The sequence below is a fragment of the Narcine bancroftii genome, chromosome 3 (genome assembly GCF_036971445.1).
Source record: "Narcine bancroftii isolate sNarBan1 chromosome 3, sNarBan1.hap1, whole genome shotgun sequence".
In the NCBI taxonomy this organism is placed as follows: Eukaryota; Metazoa; Chordata; class Chondrichthyes; order Torpediniformes; family Narcinidae; genus Narcine; species Narcine bancroftii.
Genome location: NC_091471.1, coordinates 197,354,828 through 197,372,353, shown reverse-complemented (window position 1 = coordinate 197,372,353; position 17,526 = coordinate 197,354,828). Strand labels below are relative to the sequence as shown.

Below are 17,526 nucleotides of genomic sequence, written 5' to 3'. Positions count from 1 at the left end.
TTACAAATGTAAAACTGTGGAGCACAGGGGCAAATAAAGGAAAAAAAGTGTCTTCATTCCAAACATTATGGAGGGCACTGTACCTTCTGACCATGTTTTTCTACTTCCCAATACCCTTTTATATTTTGGTTGAAAAAGTTTTTCTTCAACCCCAAAATAAGCCTTTCACTTAAATCTCAATCATGTTTCTAAACCCTGTCCAACAAGGTAAGTGTGACATTTCCGTTTACACTGTCTTGGCCTCATTATTTATACAGACTCTTAAGAAATAGTAGCAGAAATAGGCAATTCAGCCATCGAGTCTGCCCTGTCATTTAATCATGATCTGCTGGCAAAATTCAGCAGGTTGAGCAACATCAATGGGAGAAAAAGAATGGTTGACATTTCGGACTGAAACCATTCATCAAGACTTGATGAAGGACCGTGGCCCAAAATGTCAACCTTTTGCTCCTACTGATGCTGCCCAGGACTGCAGAGTTCCTCTTGCAGACTGTGGTTAGCTTCAGATTCCATCACTTGCAGTCCTCTGTGTGTCTGCAACTTCCTTCATCATCTCCTTCCAAGCTTTCCAAATGGCAGTGCCACAGAACAGGACTTTGCACTTGTGGCATTAATGACCAGTTCAAAGGCACACAGGGTGTAGAGCTCGTCGAAAGAATCAAAGACTTGTTGATCCAAACCAAGGCTTTTATTAGCAAAAGACAGGAGCTCTTCACAGGTGGCCGTCCAGTCCGGAATGAACCGACCTGGCTAGGGACACAACCCTTTAAGGCCCAGACAATAGGCGTGGCTTAGCTCTCAGCCAATCGCTGTAAGCACAGTCTAGATACAGTAACTATATACACTATGTACATTGGTGATAGATCTGTACTATCACACAGGGTGAGTCAAGAATTTCTTCCCTGCAGCCTCTTTGTCAACTATTGTCACCTTTACTTGTGCTACTGCTGTGTTTGTTTCAAAATGGCCCCTTAAAGGTTGATACAATACAAGCTCTGTTTTACAACATCATTTTCGATGAAAAGCATCGCGGTGCCTTCAGATGCACTTCCCGTTCAATTTCTCAAACCTCTTAACTCGACTACCTAGAAATTAGCTCGCTAGGAGAAAGAGTAATGTTCAGCAGCAGTTTGATAGCTTGGGGACAATTAAGGGTGCTTTACTTTCCAATATATATGTTACTAATTGGACAAATTGTAGGAGATTAAGAGTTTTGTTGCTGATTCCAAAATTAGCAGTATGGTTGATTGTAAGAAACAAGTTCCAGGTTGGAAGTAAAACGTCAATGATTTGGTTACTTTGATCTATGGAAATATCACTCAGCAATTCTAGAGAATAATGTAATAAAGTCTTAGCACTCACTTTTATTTCTTTGAAAATAAGCACTCCCCATAAAGCAGCAATGAAACCTGGAACCTGAGGGGAAAAAAGGACACCATTTATATTTTGATGGACTGAAAACTTGTATTTAAATAAATATGTATTAAATAAATACATAAAATTGTATTTAAAAATACTTATATTTTTTGAAATCAATAAAAAATCTCAAATAGTGTTAGTGAATTCGCGAGATTGTTTTTTTCATCGTGTAACCATTTAAATCTATTCAATAATTGCACTGTTCAATGAGCTACCAAGGTTTGAGTTTCTTTCAGTTTCATATTTAAATGAACAGCCGTTAAAAAAAAAATCAGCTCATCACAATTGCATGCCAAAACAAAGAATGTTCCTGTCAGGAAGCCAAGAGCACATTTCTCTTCTGCATTCTATGACAATACCATGATACAATCTAAGTACGATGGTCCTTGGTTTACAACGTGCAAATTTAAATTCATTATGTCAGGGTTGGGGGGCCAGGTGGCGGGTGAAATGGGGGAAAGGACCAGAATATTCAATTTTCGAAGAGTAGCTATGAAGTATTGAACTGCACGTTTCACAAACATTTCTACGACTGATTCCACCTGCATTGAATTCGTCCATCGTTATTGAATGAAGATCTACCGGGATCAATGCCTGAATCAAAATCAGTGAACCGTTGCGGACTCGAAAGGCCAACATGGCCTGTTTCCGCTCCGTAAATGGTTATGGTTATATATTTCACATGTTTGCAAATTCTATTATAGGTTGTTTTGTAACATAAATGCATGCCCCAAGCACAAAAAAATCAAAACTATTTATTGTCTATTAACTGCTGTGAGAAATTGTACATACATAACATTAAATGCATTTTGTTTTTGTTCTGTTTTAAAATAGATGTTGGCAGTGTCTCATCACTCATTAATATGCAAAGCCCTCCAAAAGTAAGTGTTGGACTTGAAAGTGTATCGAAAGTACCTATTCTAAATGAAGCAACAGTAGACCCATGAATTAAATGGGAACTGTGTCATGGTTTCATACAAGATATGCGTAAAACACAAAAGTCTGCAGATTCTGTGATTGTAGTAAAAACACACTGAAATGCTGGAGGAACTCAGTCTGTCTTTTCTGTCCGCCACAATAGTGTGGATCTCCCAGTGGCCACCCATTTCAATTCCCCATCCCATTCCTTTGCTTACATGCCTGTCCATTGCCTCATTCACTACCGGACTGAGATCATCCATAAACTGGAGGAACAACACCTCATCTTTCGACTGGGTACCCTCCAACCAGATGCCATTAATACTGACCTCTGGTTTTCATTAAACCACACCCTCCTCCCTTTTCCCCTGTTGCTTTTTCCTCTATCTGTCCCTCCATTCTGTTTCCTTTTACACAAACATGATCAATTCTTACCTCTCCCTTATCATATCTAATTAACACATTTCGTTGGTCTGGATGCCATCCCTATTGCTTGAATTCTGAGACTTACTGAAATTTTCTGCTTCCAGCTTATTCCTTGAAGAAGGGCTCAGGCCCGAAACATCAGGGCTTCTATAGACGCTGAAAAGACCGGCTAAGTTTCTCCAGCATTTTAGTGAGTTTTCATATATGATATGCACCCTTGTTTGCAATAGCAGCTCTATATTTCTCTAGAAGATTCCATTTGGACATAGGACAATAAAGTTTCCTAATAGGTTTCATTGAATAGTCAGGTGAAATAGGAAATACAGTATCTGGTCTTCTGGCTAGTCAATTAAGGCATGTAATTTTAGAGATAAAAGCCAAACCCCACTTCCAACATATTACCTTTCATTATTGCTTCATTAGCTTTTTGAATTCACCTTGGTGATTTCATTGTTCAGACTCTAACACAGCAACTACCCGAGATATACTCATAGTGGTGTGGCATTTAACAGGATTGCTGAAATTAGCAAAGTTCCCTGGAATAATTTGTGAGGTCACTGAAAGAAGTCACACAAAGACATTTTTTGTAATGGGGGGGGGGGGGGGGGTCATGGGGGAAGCTAGAGGGACAAGGCAGAATTATGAGAATTTGTTCTGGATTCTGTAGGTACTATCACAGACTTTGAAAGTTATTGTCTTCATAGCTGGTCTAAAGTGCCAAAACCCCTATTTCAATGTAATTTATAGGTAATTAAAGGTGCTCTGCAACAGTGAAGCCTTCAAGCAGACTAAGGAATTAAGTCATTGAACTTAAAAATGTTATTCTGGGGGATGCTATTCCAAATAAATAAAACTAGCTTTGAGATTCACCAATAATTCTCATTTACTTTCGGTTACATCTGCTGAGTACTCTCAGCAATTTGTTCTCATTCCAACTGTATCGCAAACAAAAAAAGCTTCAAATCTTAAATGTATCAACAGTAGTTACAGAAAACATTTTATTTTTGAAGGATGATTTGTGACCTGCTGAGCTTCTCCAGCACATTTGTGTACTGCAAAAGTACACAGAAAGTTGAAGCTTTGACATAGTTATGATTTGATGCATTGTACTGTGAAATCTCCATTATCCAGAATTCAATCAACCGGAAATTCAAATAACCGCCAAAAAAAAAAGCACACAAATAAATAAACCTTCAAATAAATAAGATTTGGAGGATGGACTCAGTGGAAGCACACAAATAAATAAATAAACCTTCAAATAAATAAGATTTGGAGGATGGACTCTATGAAGGAGCGTTGGACACAAGCAGGTTTTCCCATGAACTAGCAATGCCTCTCAATGCGCGTGCATTCTTTTCGCTGTCGTCACTTGTGTGGGGGTGAGCCGGGTTGTCAGTGCAAGGAAGGTGCGTCTAGGGCCTGACTGGGACACTTGCGTTGAAGTGAGTCAGGTTAGTGTGCTGAGGGTCTGACCAGGTCACTTGTGTGGAGAGGAGTTGGGTTGCACTGAAGGTCCGACCGGAACACCAGGATGAAGAGACGGTTGATGCCACTCTCCGCTGGGGTGACACTCCCAGAGTATCTCCCTCTCCTTGCCTTGTAAAAGTCCATATTTTTATTCATATTAGGTATATAAGTAAGGTTTTATCTGGAAACTTAGGGGAAGCGGTTAATTATGACAGAGCATGGTTAGCATTGCAGCAAGCACAACCTTACAGCACCAGCGATTGGGATTCAAATTTAAATAAATTTTTTTGAATTACTTGATTAAAGTGAACTTCACATGATTAAAGACTACAATACTGATTTTTCCCTCCCCCAAATTACTTTACATTTTGCATTGTCTTTTGTCTTTTAAACAGTGTATTCATAATCCAGGTATATTAGTTAGTCTCAGTCAACCAGAAAATTTGCATATCTGACATCTCTGATCTCCATAGATGCTGGATAAAGGGGATTTTTATTGTATTTGGAAAAGCAACAAGGATGAGCCTAGAAAGAAGATTATAATTTAATGCAATAATTAACCATGTATTTGTAAAAACTTTACATGATGATTGTTGTCAGGTTGCTGTCAATAAAAATGGAAATTTTGAGTACTTTGTTCTTTATAGAAATAAATAATGTGCATAATTTGGAACACAAAACCATTTCATAACACATTGCTCATGCTCTTTCCTATATGCAGGGGTCTCATATTCAATTGATTTATATCAATAGCTGCCACAGCAAAAAGCTTAGCCAGGTGGGTTCATAAACTGGCTTTTAAATGCTATTACTGTATATATGCAGAAAGGGTTGCTATTTTCTCTATTAATTATAGAAGACAAATTCAACTTGTGTAACAAAGTTGTACATCAAAATGTAATTACTGTTTCTGTCAAAAGGGAATTTATTTTTAAATGTAGAACCAAACGTAGATTGACGATAACATCTATCCATCAAATTAAGTCTGCCAAACAGGCTTAATCAAACTGAATAAATTGTACTAAAGTTATGATGGATGAAGAGTGGAGTTGGGAACTCAAGATACAACTAAGCAGAGAGGATAGGAAACACCTTGATCTGACTTGGAGGGTGTGCAGCTTAGGTTCTAGCTGAGAGGCCAAAATAGAACTTCAGCAATATTTAAAGTTTTATTTAAGAAGAAGAAATCTCTGAAAATTAAGTGTTGTGGCAACTCACCTATCAGCAAGCAAACTGGCCCCCAAAATGACACTGCTTCAAATGTGGGAAAAAGCCCGCGCAAGGGGTGGAGTTTTGACTTATCTGATGACATCACTTCTGGCCCAAGTGATGGGAATGGGAGTGTATAAAACAAAGGTTAAAAGGCCTGAATAAATCAATTTTGAACTCTGCCCTACAACACGTACATCACTTTCTTTCGTAGCTCAGTGAGTAGTACTTCGCTACATTGGTGACCCCGAAGGTCCCGACGATGTTTGGACCCGAGGATGGAGAACTTTTCTTCGCTACATGCCTGATGTTCGAACAGGCCTTTCTGGAGCAACTACCAGAGGACATCCACATGTTACTGGCTAACGAGGATTTCAGTGACCCACGGGAGGTCATGGCCCACGTGGATGTAATGTGGTGGGCTAAGCAGGAAAGTGGAACAAATCGCCAGGACCCCACACACAACAGCAACACTGATCGAACCCGACAACAGACCGGCAGTCGTCTAGTAGACAAGGGGACGAAGATAAAGTCCAATGGTGTTTCTATCACCAAAGATAGGGTGCAGATGCTCGTCACTGTTGTCCTCCCTTCACGTTCCAGGGAAATGTTGAGGCCAGCCGTTGCTGATGGCTACAGTGGCTGGCCATTGAGACAGCCTCTTGTATGTCTGAGATAGGCATTCCAGCTGACAATTCTTGGTAGATATGGGAGCTGAAGTCAGCGTACTTCCCCCATCAGGGCACAATACCCACAACAGAAAGCCCGGACAGACGTTGAGGGCCACAAACAGCAGCAATATTTGGACATTCGTTACGCACACAGTCTCACTGCAGTTCGGCACCAGTTGGTTCTCATGGACTTTCACATCGGCCACGGTCACGCAGCCACTGCTGGGTGGTGATTTCCTCCAGGCACACAACTTACTGGTTGATTTGGAAGGACGAAGGCTAGACCATGCCAAAACATTCCAGACTTTCTCCCTAGGGGAGGCCAGATTACCGGCCCCACACCTGGACTCCGTTAGGCTCTCGGAGAATGAGTTCACCAGGATGTTGGCAGAATTTCCCTTGATAGTAACATGCAATTCACCTCAGTGCTGCACTGGGTGCAGCACCACATATTGAATGATGGACCACCGCTGATGGAGGAGATGGGAATTGTATGAAAGTCCGATAACTTCTGGGCCTCCCTGTTACATATGGTGCCCAAAGCAGCGGGCGGATGGAGATCGTGTGGTGATTTCTGCCGATTGTATGAGGTTACCACACCAGATTGCTACCCTGTGCCGCATAGACAAAACTTCACATCTAACCTGCACGGAGCTCGCATCATCTCATACGTGGACCTTGTCAGAGGATATCATCAGATCCCAGTCCTCCCGGATGACATTCCAAAGATGGCCTTTTTGAATTCCAAAGGATTCCTTTGGGCTAAACAATGCATCACAGACATTTCAACAGTTAATGGACAAGGTGGGACGTGATCTAGACTTTACCTTTATATACCTGGACCACATACTTATTGCAAGGAACATCTGTCTCACCTGCACAAGCTCTTCACTCGCTTAAGTGAGTTCGGTCTGACCATCAACCTGGCCAAGTGCCAGTTAGGGTTAGGAGCCATTGACTTCCTGGGCCATAGAATCAATCAGCATGGAGCGATGCCACTGCCTGCAAAAGTCGAGGCAATCTGGCAATTGCTAAAACCAACACGGTTAGGGCCTTCAAGAGTTTATTGGGATGATAAACTTTTATCACTGATTTCTACCCACGGCAGCTCACATCATGCATTCGGTTTGCCATGATGTCATGCAAAGCAAAAGACATCACTTGGGATGAGGAATTGTTGGCTGCGTTTAAGGACGTTAAAGATGCCTTGGCTCAGGCCACTCTGCTGATCCACCCAAGGATGGATGTCCCAACGGCCCTAACAGTGGATACATCCAGTACAGCAGTCAGGGGAGTGCTGGAACAACACATAGAAGGGCATTGGAAGCCGTTAGCTTTCTTCAGCAGGCACCTCAGGCCACCTGAACTCAAGTACAGCACATTTGATTGGCATGGTCTAGCCTTCGTCCTTCCAAATCAACCAGTAAGTTGTGTGCCTGGAGGAAATCACCACCCAGCAGTGGCTGCGTGACCGTGGCCGATGTGAAAGTCCATGAGAACCAACTGGTGCCGAACTGCAGTGAGACTGTGTGCGTAACGAATGTCCAAATATTGCTGCTGTTTGTGGCCCTCAACGCCCTCAGCATTTCAGATACTTCCTAGAAGGCAAGGATTTCACAGCCTTTATGAACCACAAATGGTTAACATTTGCCATCACTAAAGTGTCGGACCCCTTGTCAGCTCATCAAAAGAGGCATGTCAAATATTTCAGAATTCACGACAGCCATCGAGCACATCTTGGGGAAGGCCAACATCATAGCAGATGCACTATCCCATCCAGTCCGTGCAGGCCCTGTCCAAAGTGGTGGATTATGATGCACTCACAGAAACTCAACAAGTGGATGACGAAATCCATCGTTACTGGACAGCAGTCTCAGAACTGCACCTGGAAGACATCCTGGTGGGCCCAGGGGAGCAGAAGTTCCTATGCGACATATCTACAGATGAATTCGTCCAATAGTTCCTGCAGTCTGGAAGCAGCAGGTATTTGACACAGTGCATAAGCCAGCACATCCGGATGGTAGCCAGCAGGTTCGTGTGGCACGGCCTTCAGAAGCAGGTCAGCAATTGGGCGAAGACATGCATGCATTGTCAGACGTCCAAGGTCCAGCAGCACACAAAGGCATTCTTTCGAGCCGGCATGATGGAGGTTTGACCACATACATGTGGACATTGTGGGGCCCCTGCTGGTGTCATGTGGGACCCGGTTCCTGCTCACCATGGTGGATCAATTAACAAGATGGCCAGAGGCGGCTGTGGACACAACTCAAGAAACCTGCACCAGGGCCCTAATTGCTACCTGGGTGGCGCGTTTTGGACTACTACAACACCTCACATTTGAACACGGGTGCCAAGTTCACCTCAAGCATACAGTTGACATTGGCCAGCCTGCTGGAAACCCAGCTGCATCACACGACTGCATACCACCTGCAGTCCAACGGGCTGGTGGAAAGGTTCACGGGCATATGAAGTAAGCCCTTATGGTACGCCTGAAAGGACCTAACTGGGTGGACGAGCTGCCTTGGGTCCTGTTGGATGATTTAAATGCCTCATCAGCAGAACTGATCTATGGTGTGCCCCTTGTGGTACCAGGAGAACTCAGCTCTACAATGTGTACATTGCTTTCCTTCATAGAGTGTATGCATTTATGGTCAAAGCTTCGAGAGTCATATCAAATTTTCTTTACAAATATATTAAAAAGGAAATGTGATTATTTAAGGTTTAAAAGAAAATCTTGCTCCTGATTCAGCCATGTTTTAAATGCTACCTATACCCCTCTTCCTCCTGTTAAGGTCACATGGCTTCACCACTCAGGATTAAACTGATTTCTTTCACCAAGACCTTGCTAAGGAAGCAACATTTCTTTTTAAATTCAGTTCAGGTCAACACGCTTCAAAAGCTGGGCCTCTGCACCTCCCTTTGCAACTTGATTGGTAAGAAATCTCCACAATCTCCATCCACCACAGGGATGCATTCTTGGCCCCCTGTTCCTCTCCCTTTATACCTATGACTGTGTGGCTCAGTAAAACAACACCATCTATAAATTCGCTGATGATACCATATTAGTGGATTGTATAAAGAGTGGCAATGAGTCAGCATACAGGAAGGAGATTTAAAACTTGGCTGAATGGTGCACCAACAACAACCTCACACTCAATATCACCAAAACCAAAGAGCTGATTGTTGGGGGATCAGGGGTGGAGAGGGTGAGCAAATTTACACTACCTTGGAGTATCTTTCCTGGACACAACAGACCAATGCCATCGTGAAGAAAACACATCTGCACCTCTACTTCCTCAGGAGTTTGCAGAATGACATCAGAAATCCTGGCAAATTTCTAGATGTGTGGTGAAAAGTATGAATCATGGTCTGATGTGGGGACACCAATACCCATGAATGTAAAGACCTGCAGAAGGTAGTGGACATCGCCCATGACATCACAGGCAAAACCCTCCTCACCATTGAGCACATCTATTGTGACAAGAGTATTTAGAGGTGGTTTTGGAGGAATTGTTAGAGCAGCTTACACACACACATTTTAAAACAGAATATTTGCAGGACTTTTGCAGAATTCTTTTTGCAGAGGAGCAACAAAGTATCAACATACAGCTTGCCTAGGAGAGCATGTGATTTTTGCAGACAGGGACAGAACAGCTTTGCTCTCAGAGGGAGGGAGTGAGAGAGGACACAGAACCCTGAAGGGACAAGTTTTGTCAGCAAGACTGATTGAGAAGGAATCTCTTTCTGAAAACCAGCAAGAACCTTCCTGAGTGATAATCATTTGCCTGTTAAGCACCAAACACTGGTGAACTTTATTAATGCTAATTTCTGGGCACAGTTCAAGAAATGCCTGCAACCAGTGAGATTGGACTGTGATCCAAAGAAATTTTCTAATCTTAAATATACATTACACACACTTGCGCTTGGTATTAGAGGGGGGGATTAAGTGGGTAAGGTAGGTTAAGTAATAAGTTAAAGTTTAATTATGTTTTCTTGTTCAAATATACTTAAAAACTACTTTCGTGCTGTTGGTTTTTGGGTTTCTCTGGAGTCTGCAACATTTTATAGGGGCTCGTCCTTTAGGATTTGAACATTGCAGTTTTATGATTTATTAGATGATTGGGTTTTTTTTTGCAACCTATTGTGTCTGGAATTTTTGCAAGCTAACTTAAAGTTTGTGCCTTGAAAAACAGCAGCAATGGATGTTGATACATTTTTGTGAGAAACATCACCTGCAGAGCTGCAGAAAATGAGAAAAGAGGAACTGATGGCTATTTCTAAGGCATTGAAAATTGCTGAAGTTAAACATTGGATGAGAAAAGTACAAATACAGAGGATTATAGTGAAATATTATATAAGTAAGGGAAAATTTGTTGAGGAAGACTTAGAAAATTTTCCAGAGAATAGATCTTTTGAATTGCAATTGGAATTGGAGAAATTGAGAGTGCAAGAAGAAAGGGAGAAGTGTAATTTTGAGTTGCAGCGACAACAATGAGGCAGAGGAAGCTGAAAGGCAAAGAGAAGAGGCTAAAAAACACAGAGAAGAGGTGGAAAAACAGAGGAAATGTGTGTTAGAGGTAATTGAAAGGGACAGAAAATTTCAATTAGAGAAGTTAAGAATGGAGATAGAAAAAGGTAAGAGAATTGAGGCTGTAACTCTTGGGGAGAGGTTTTTGGCTAGCAGAGAGGTAAATCTAGTTCCTCCTTTTGATGGAGCTCAAGATGGCCAAAAGAAAAATGGCTTCTAATGCTTCAAGGTGTATTGAAGGGAGAAGCACAAATTGCATACTGTAGCTTGACTGCAGAACAAGTGGCAGATTATGACACTGTTAAACAAGCAGTATTGAAAGCTTATAAATTGGTTCTGGAAGCTTATAAACAAAAATATGGGAGTTTGGTGAAAACATGAAATCAATCTTTTCTGGATTTTGCTCTGAAGAAATCTGTATGCTTTGACAGTTGGTGCACCTCAAAAGGAATAAACAATGATTTTGACAGATTGATAGAATTAATATTAATAGAGGAAATTAAAAGGGTGCCCCAAAGGAGATTAAATTAGACCTGGCTATGTGGCAACAGGCAGCTGGATTAGCAGATGAATTTGCTCTGATTCACAAAAATACATTCCAGAATAATCGGCATTTCCAGAGAATTAATGTGGAACAGATTAATAAACATATTTATAAGGTTAGTTTGGAGCAGGATAGTAGACCTGAAATAATGCCTTGAGAAAATGTTAAAAGATGAAGGAAAGGACAGAACTTCTGCATTTGTATGTCATTTTTGTAAGAAATCTGGTCAAGTAAATTGTCTCGTCTTGAAAAAGAAAAAACAATGTTTTACCAGAAGCATGTATTAAAATAATGAAATTTAAGGAGAGCAGATGTGCCAAACCTGGTAAAGAGGTCATGGATGTTTTCAAGCCTTTTGTGTTAGAGGGCTTTGTCTTAATAAAGGAGGGAGAACCACAGGTTCCAGTTAAAATTCTTAGAGATACTGGGGCTGCTCAGTCATTGTTGTTAGAAAGTGTTTCAACTATGGATCAAAGATCAGACACAGGGGAGACAACTTTGATTAAAGGCGTGGGAGGTGAGGTATAGTCAATATCGCTTCACAAGGTTATGCTAAATTCAGAACTAGTCAAAGGACTTGTTGTAGTAGGAGTAATTCCAAAGTTACCCATGCAAGATGTCTCATTTTTATTGGGGAATGATTTGGCAGAGGATAAAGTTGGGTCAGTTTTAAGATTGACAAATCGGCCTAGTAAGGATGTGGTTAGAGAGGATGGTGAGATATATCCTGCATGTGCGGTAACTGGGTCTGTGACTAAAGAAATGCTGACAGCTAAAGAAAATCCAATTGATAAGAGATTTGCCCAGTGCTTCTGAAGTACTTTTGAAAGAACAGGGTCATTGTGAGAGTGAGGATTTCTCTTTGTCAAGGAAAGAGTTAATTCAGCAACAGAAAATAGATGCAGATCTTGTCATCTTAAGGGAGAAGGAAGTATCTGAACAGGAGACTAAAGAAATGGCTTGTGGATATGACTTGGAGGGTGAATTGTTGTTGAAATCTATGAGAATAAAGGTAGTGGAGAGCAATCTGTATCAGTGGTTTTGACTGTTGACAGAGTGGAAGAAGTGGTGGATCATAAAATTATAGAAACAGAATGTTGTGAGGGTAACCTTAAAGAAACCATGGTTCTTGTGTGCCTGTCTAACTCAACAATTTTGGAAAATTTGGAAGAAAAGTTGGGTATTCTTAAGTTACAAGAGCGGATACAGTTGAAAGAACTACTGTTGAAATACACAAATTCCCTGATGTTCCAAAAAGGACATCAGTGATTTACCATGATGTAGATGTTGGAGAAGCAAATCCCATAAAACAGCACCCATATAGAATAAATATTCAAAAGAGTAAAATCATGGATCAGGAGGTGGAATATATGTTGAGGAATTATATTATTAGACCTTCGAACTCAGATTGAAGTTTTCCTTGTATTCTGGTACCAAAACCAGATGGAATTGTTAGGTTCTGTATAGATTATAGGAAGGTTAATTTAGTAACTAAAACAGGTGTTTATCCTATTCCAAGAATAGATAACTGTATTGATAAAATTGGCAAAGCTAAATTTCTTATTAAATTGGATTTGTTGAAGGATTACTGGTGTGTGCCTTTAACTGAGAGAGGAAAGAATATTTCAGCTTTTGTATAATGTGTTACTTTTTGGCATGAAAAATGCCCCTGCAACATTCCAGAGGATGATTAACTCTGTAATCCAAGGGTTAACGCATACAGATGGTTATATTGCTAACTTGGTCACAAAAAGTGACACATGGGAAGAAAATCGAAGGCAATTGGACAAATTGTTTGCAAGATTATCTAAAGCAAACTTAACTGTTAATTTAGCAGAGTCAATTTGCAAATGCCACGGTAACATACTTGGGTTCTGTAGTCGGCCATGGCAAAGTTGCACCTATTCAAGCTCAGGTGAACAATTTCTGAGTTTACTATTCCCAATGGCAAGAAAGCAGTGAGGTTTTTAGGAATGGCAGAATTACAGGAAGTCTTGCAGAGATTTTGCTGAGGTTGCTCTTCCTTTAACCAATCTTTTGAAGAAAGGGAAAAAAATTGTGTGGACTAAAGATTGTCAGGCAGCTTTAGAAAATTTAAAAGAGATGCTATGCCACTGCCCTGCGTTAAAATCTTCTGATTTCGACAGACCACTTTCTGTAGCAGTGGACGCCAATGAGGGAGCAGCAGGTGCGGTTTTATTGCAAAAACATAATGAAATTGACCATCCAGTTGCCTACTTTTCAAAGAAAATTCAATGTTCATCAAAGGAACTATTCCACTATTGAAAAAGAACTGTTATCTATCATATTTGCTCTGCAGAATTTTGATGTATATCTTGGTACCTCTCATGAACCAATTGTTATATTCACTGACCACAATCCTCTTGCAGTTTTGAATAAAAGCAGAAGGTTGTTAAACTGGAGTTTGATACTACAAGAATATAATAATCTGCAGATTAACCATATTAACATATTAGAGGTGTAAATAATGTGATTGCCGATTGTTTGTCAAGATATTAAAATTGTTCATGTATAAAAATACTTTCAAAATTGAATTACTTTATTATAACATGTTAAAGATTTTGTATGTTATCTCTTTAGTAATTTTAAGACAGTTTAGTTATAACTGAATTTTAATACAAGAGTTAAAATTCCCTTTAAAGGGGGAGGGTGTGACAGTATTTAGAGGTAATTTGGGAGGAATTGTTAGAGCAGCTTGCACACACACATTTTAAAACACAGAATTTTTGCTGGACTTCTGCAGTGCTCTTTGCAGAGGAGCAACATACAGCTTGCCTAGGAGAGCACATGATTTTTGTAGGCAGGGACAGTACAGCTTTGCTCTCAGAGAGGGAGGGAGTAAGAGATAAAGAGACATAGATATCAGTTGCAGAGGGACAAGCTGGCAAACTTTGGAAGACTGGTCAAAGGAGAAGACTGGCAGTCTGAAAGGTGACCTGAAAGAAAGAGGATCATCTGGAGAACCCTGAAGGGGACAAGTTTCGCCAGTAAGACTGATTGAGAAGGAATCAGTTGCGGATGTCTTGGAAAAGGAATCTCTCTCTGAAAACCAGCAAGATCCCTCCTGAGTGGTAATCATTTGCCTGTTAAGCACCAAACCCTGATGAACTTTATTAATGCTCATTTCTGTGCACAGTACAAGAATTGCCTGCAACCAGTGAGATTAGACTGTGATCCAAAGAACTTTTCTGATCTTAAATATGCATTACACACACCTGCGTTTGATATTGGGGGGGGGGGGGGGATTAAGTCGGTTAGGAAGGTTGATTAAGTTTGTTAAGTAATAAGTTAAAATTTAATTATGTTTTCTTGTTCAAATACAATTAGAAACTACTTTTGTTTAAATAACCCTGTGTTGTAGTGCATATCTACTGGTGTTTTTTGGGGTCCTCTGGACTCCGTAACACTATGGAGAACACTCAACACACACCCTGCCCTTACTGCTACCATCAGGAAAGAGGTATAAGCGCCACAAGACTTGCACCACCAGATTCAGGAACAGCTGCTAATCCTCCACCATCCATGTCCTTAACAATAAACTCAATCAGGGACTCCTTTAAGGTCTCTTACTTTTGCACTTTATTGTTTTTTTTCCTTCTTTTATTGCACAGTTTGTTTACATTTCTTTATTCATTTACGTGAGTACATTGGAAATTATTTCCCGTGTGATTTTGCACTGCCAAGAAGTATCTTATAATATTGTTATTCTAGGCAGACTGGTTAGTAAATTCCGTGACTTAGGATTTTCCAGATCTCTTTGTCTATGGATCAGGGACTTTTTAAATAAACAATTCTCAGACTGTAAAAATAGGCACTCATTATTCTCCTACTCTCATACTTAGCACTGGTTCCCTGTAGGGCTGTATGTTGAGCCCAATGCTGTATTCTCTTTATACCTCTGACTGTGTATCCGAGTATTCCTCTAAATTTGTGGATGACACGACTGTTGGGCTCCTTTCAAGGGGCAAAGTCCACAGACCTTCAGTGTGGTGTTTGGAAAACAATCTGGTATTGAATTCCTTGAAAACGATAGAGCTCATAATGGATTTCAGGAGGAACAGTATGGCCCCAGCTCCATTGTATATTAATGGGTGTGAAAAGGGTTACGACTTTCAAGTTTCTGAGAATGTATTTGGCTGAGGATCTTTCTTGGACTATTAATTCCACCGCTATAGTCAAGAAGGCACATCAACTTCTCCATTTCCTGAGAATCTTTAGTAAAATCAATCTGCAGGAGAAGCAATCATTGTCCTTCTGTCGCTGCTCTATTGAAAGTGTGCTGACTTATTGGATTCCCGTGTGGTTTGCCAGCTGTGCGGCAGCAGGTAAGAGTGGGTTATCAATACGGCCCTGAAGATTATTGGGTGCTTCTTGTCCTCTTTGGAGGATTTATTTCAATCTCGCCGTATTGGGAAGGCAGCCAATATCCTTAAAGATTCTACTGACATGGGCCATCATTTGTTTTACCTATTGCCCTCGGGCAGATGATATAGGTCCATTAAATCACGTACAAACAGACTGAAGAACAGTTTCTATCCCGGAGCCATCTGAGAATTAAGCTCCGCCAATTAGGGTACTTTTAAAAAATTATTTTAATGCTGCTGCTTTTTAAAAAAAATATGCTCTTGTAAGTTGTATTGTGAGTACCGCAGATTGTGTTTTTAATTTTGTTGTTTCTTTCGCATTGACAATAAAGTACTTACTTACTTAATTGGTAATTTTGCCTTACCCGCAGAATCAAATGGCAATGAGGAAGTGTACGGGAGGGAGATGGATCAGCTGATTAAATGGTTTCACACAACCTTGCACTCAACATTAGGAAAACTAAGGAACTGATTGGGAACTGAGGGGGAAATCAGGAGAACATGAACCAGTCCGCAGTAGTTGAAAGAGTTAAGAACTTCAAATTCATGGGTGTCAACATCTCTGGAGGTCTAAGATGGGGCCCTCCATGTCAATGCAATCACGAAGAAGGGTCACCAGCAGCTACAGGAGTTTGAGGAGATTTGGTATGTCACTGAAGGCACTTGCAAATTTCTACAGGTATACCGAGGAGAACATTCTGACTGGTTGCATCACTGCCTCGTATGGCGGAGTCAATGCATAAGACAGGAAAAGACTACAGGGAGTTGTGAACTTGACCAGTGCCATTATGGGCATTAGTCTTCACTTGATTGAGGACATCTACAAGAGGCAGTGTTTCAAGAAAGCAGCCTCTATCATCAAGGACCCTCACCACCCATGACATGCTTTCTTTACACTGCTACCATCAGGAAAAACAAGCACCTAGTGGTACAAAAATGGTTTCATCCCCTCTGCCATCAGATTTCTGAATTGATAATGAACCACAGAACACTACCTTATTTTCTATTCTTTTTGCACTCATTTATTTATTTTTAAAAATGTAATTTATAGTAATATTTTCACCTGTGATGCCGCAAAAAAACAAATTTTGTGACATGTTCGTGACAATAAATTCTGATTTATTCATTTACTGACAAACCTCATTTTTGCTGTGCATTCAACTAACCATGAAAAATTAATCCCCTTGGAATCCCACACAGGTTGGACTGGGCAATGGAGATTATTTCCTTCCTTGAAGGACATTAAGGTTTTGAACAGTAATCTGACTGTTTTCAAATAATTATGGAATAAAATTATTTAAATTATCAGGCGTAACAGTGAGGTTCAAAATCAAGATCTCTGGATCAGTGGAACATAACTCTGCTGTATGTAAGTACAGTAAAAGCCTTGTTAGCTAGAATTCAAGCAACTGTACCCTCAAACAACCAGCAAAAAAAATTGAGGAAAATAAATAGATAAAAAACACACGTTTCAAATTGGTGCACCTCGCTGTTAGTCCACCAATCTATACAATGTGCAATCTCAAGCAACTGGAAAATTCACTTATCAGGCATCTACCAATCCCCATAGGTACTGGCTACCAGAGGCTTTACTATACATACTGTTGTAGATGAGTATTTACTTGTAGGTTAGTTGCCAGCATTGGTGGCTTACAATTTAAAGGCCAAAGTCTTTAAAGAAAAACACATTTCCACAATCTTTGCACATTGAGTAGCTCAATCAACTTACGGCAGTGATTATAGGGAAACTAACAACTGCACTGAGGAAATCGTTCGCCACGAACCAGCAGCAGCTAGCAATGGCCCACATCACACCTGAAATAAATCCTTAAATAAAACATGTTAGTTGTTAGCATTGTCTTAATTTCACAAAATATAAAATATTTAGAAGTAAGCATCTGAAGGTGGCCCTGAACCATCCCCCAGAACAGGTGCTATTCTGAATTCAGTCTTGGGAAG

General features: G+C 40.5%; 1 protein-coding gene across 5 annotated transcripts in view; it reads right to left on the bottom strand.

Annotated features, from left to right (window-relative positions):
* The window catches only part of tmem144b (transmembrane protein 144b), a 73,663-nt gene that overhangs the window by 7,567 nt on the left and 48,570 nt on the right, over positions 1 to 17,526 (bottom strand). For 4 of the 5 annotated variants that reach the window (XM_069926225.1, XM_069926229.1, XM_069926226.1 and 1 more), the window contains 2 exons: positions 17,297 to 17,394; positions 1,363 to 1,416 (listed from right to left, as the gene is read on the bottom strand). In XM_069926225.1, the coding sequence (XP_069782326.1) occupies positions 1,363 to 1,416; positions 17,297 to 17,394 (152 nt within the window). The remainder of the gene's footprint in view (positions 1 to 1,362; positions 1,417 to 17,296; positions 17,395 to 17,526) is intronic. The other variant, XM_069926228.1, reaches the window with a different exon arrangement.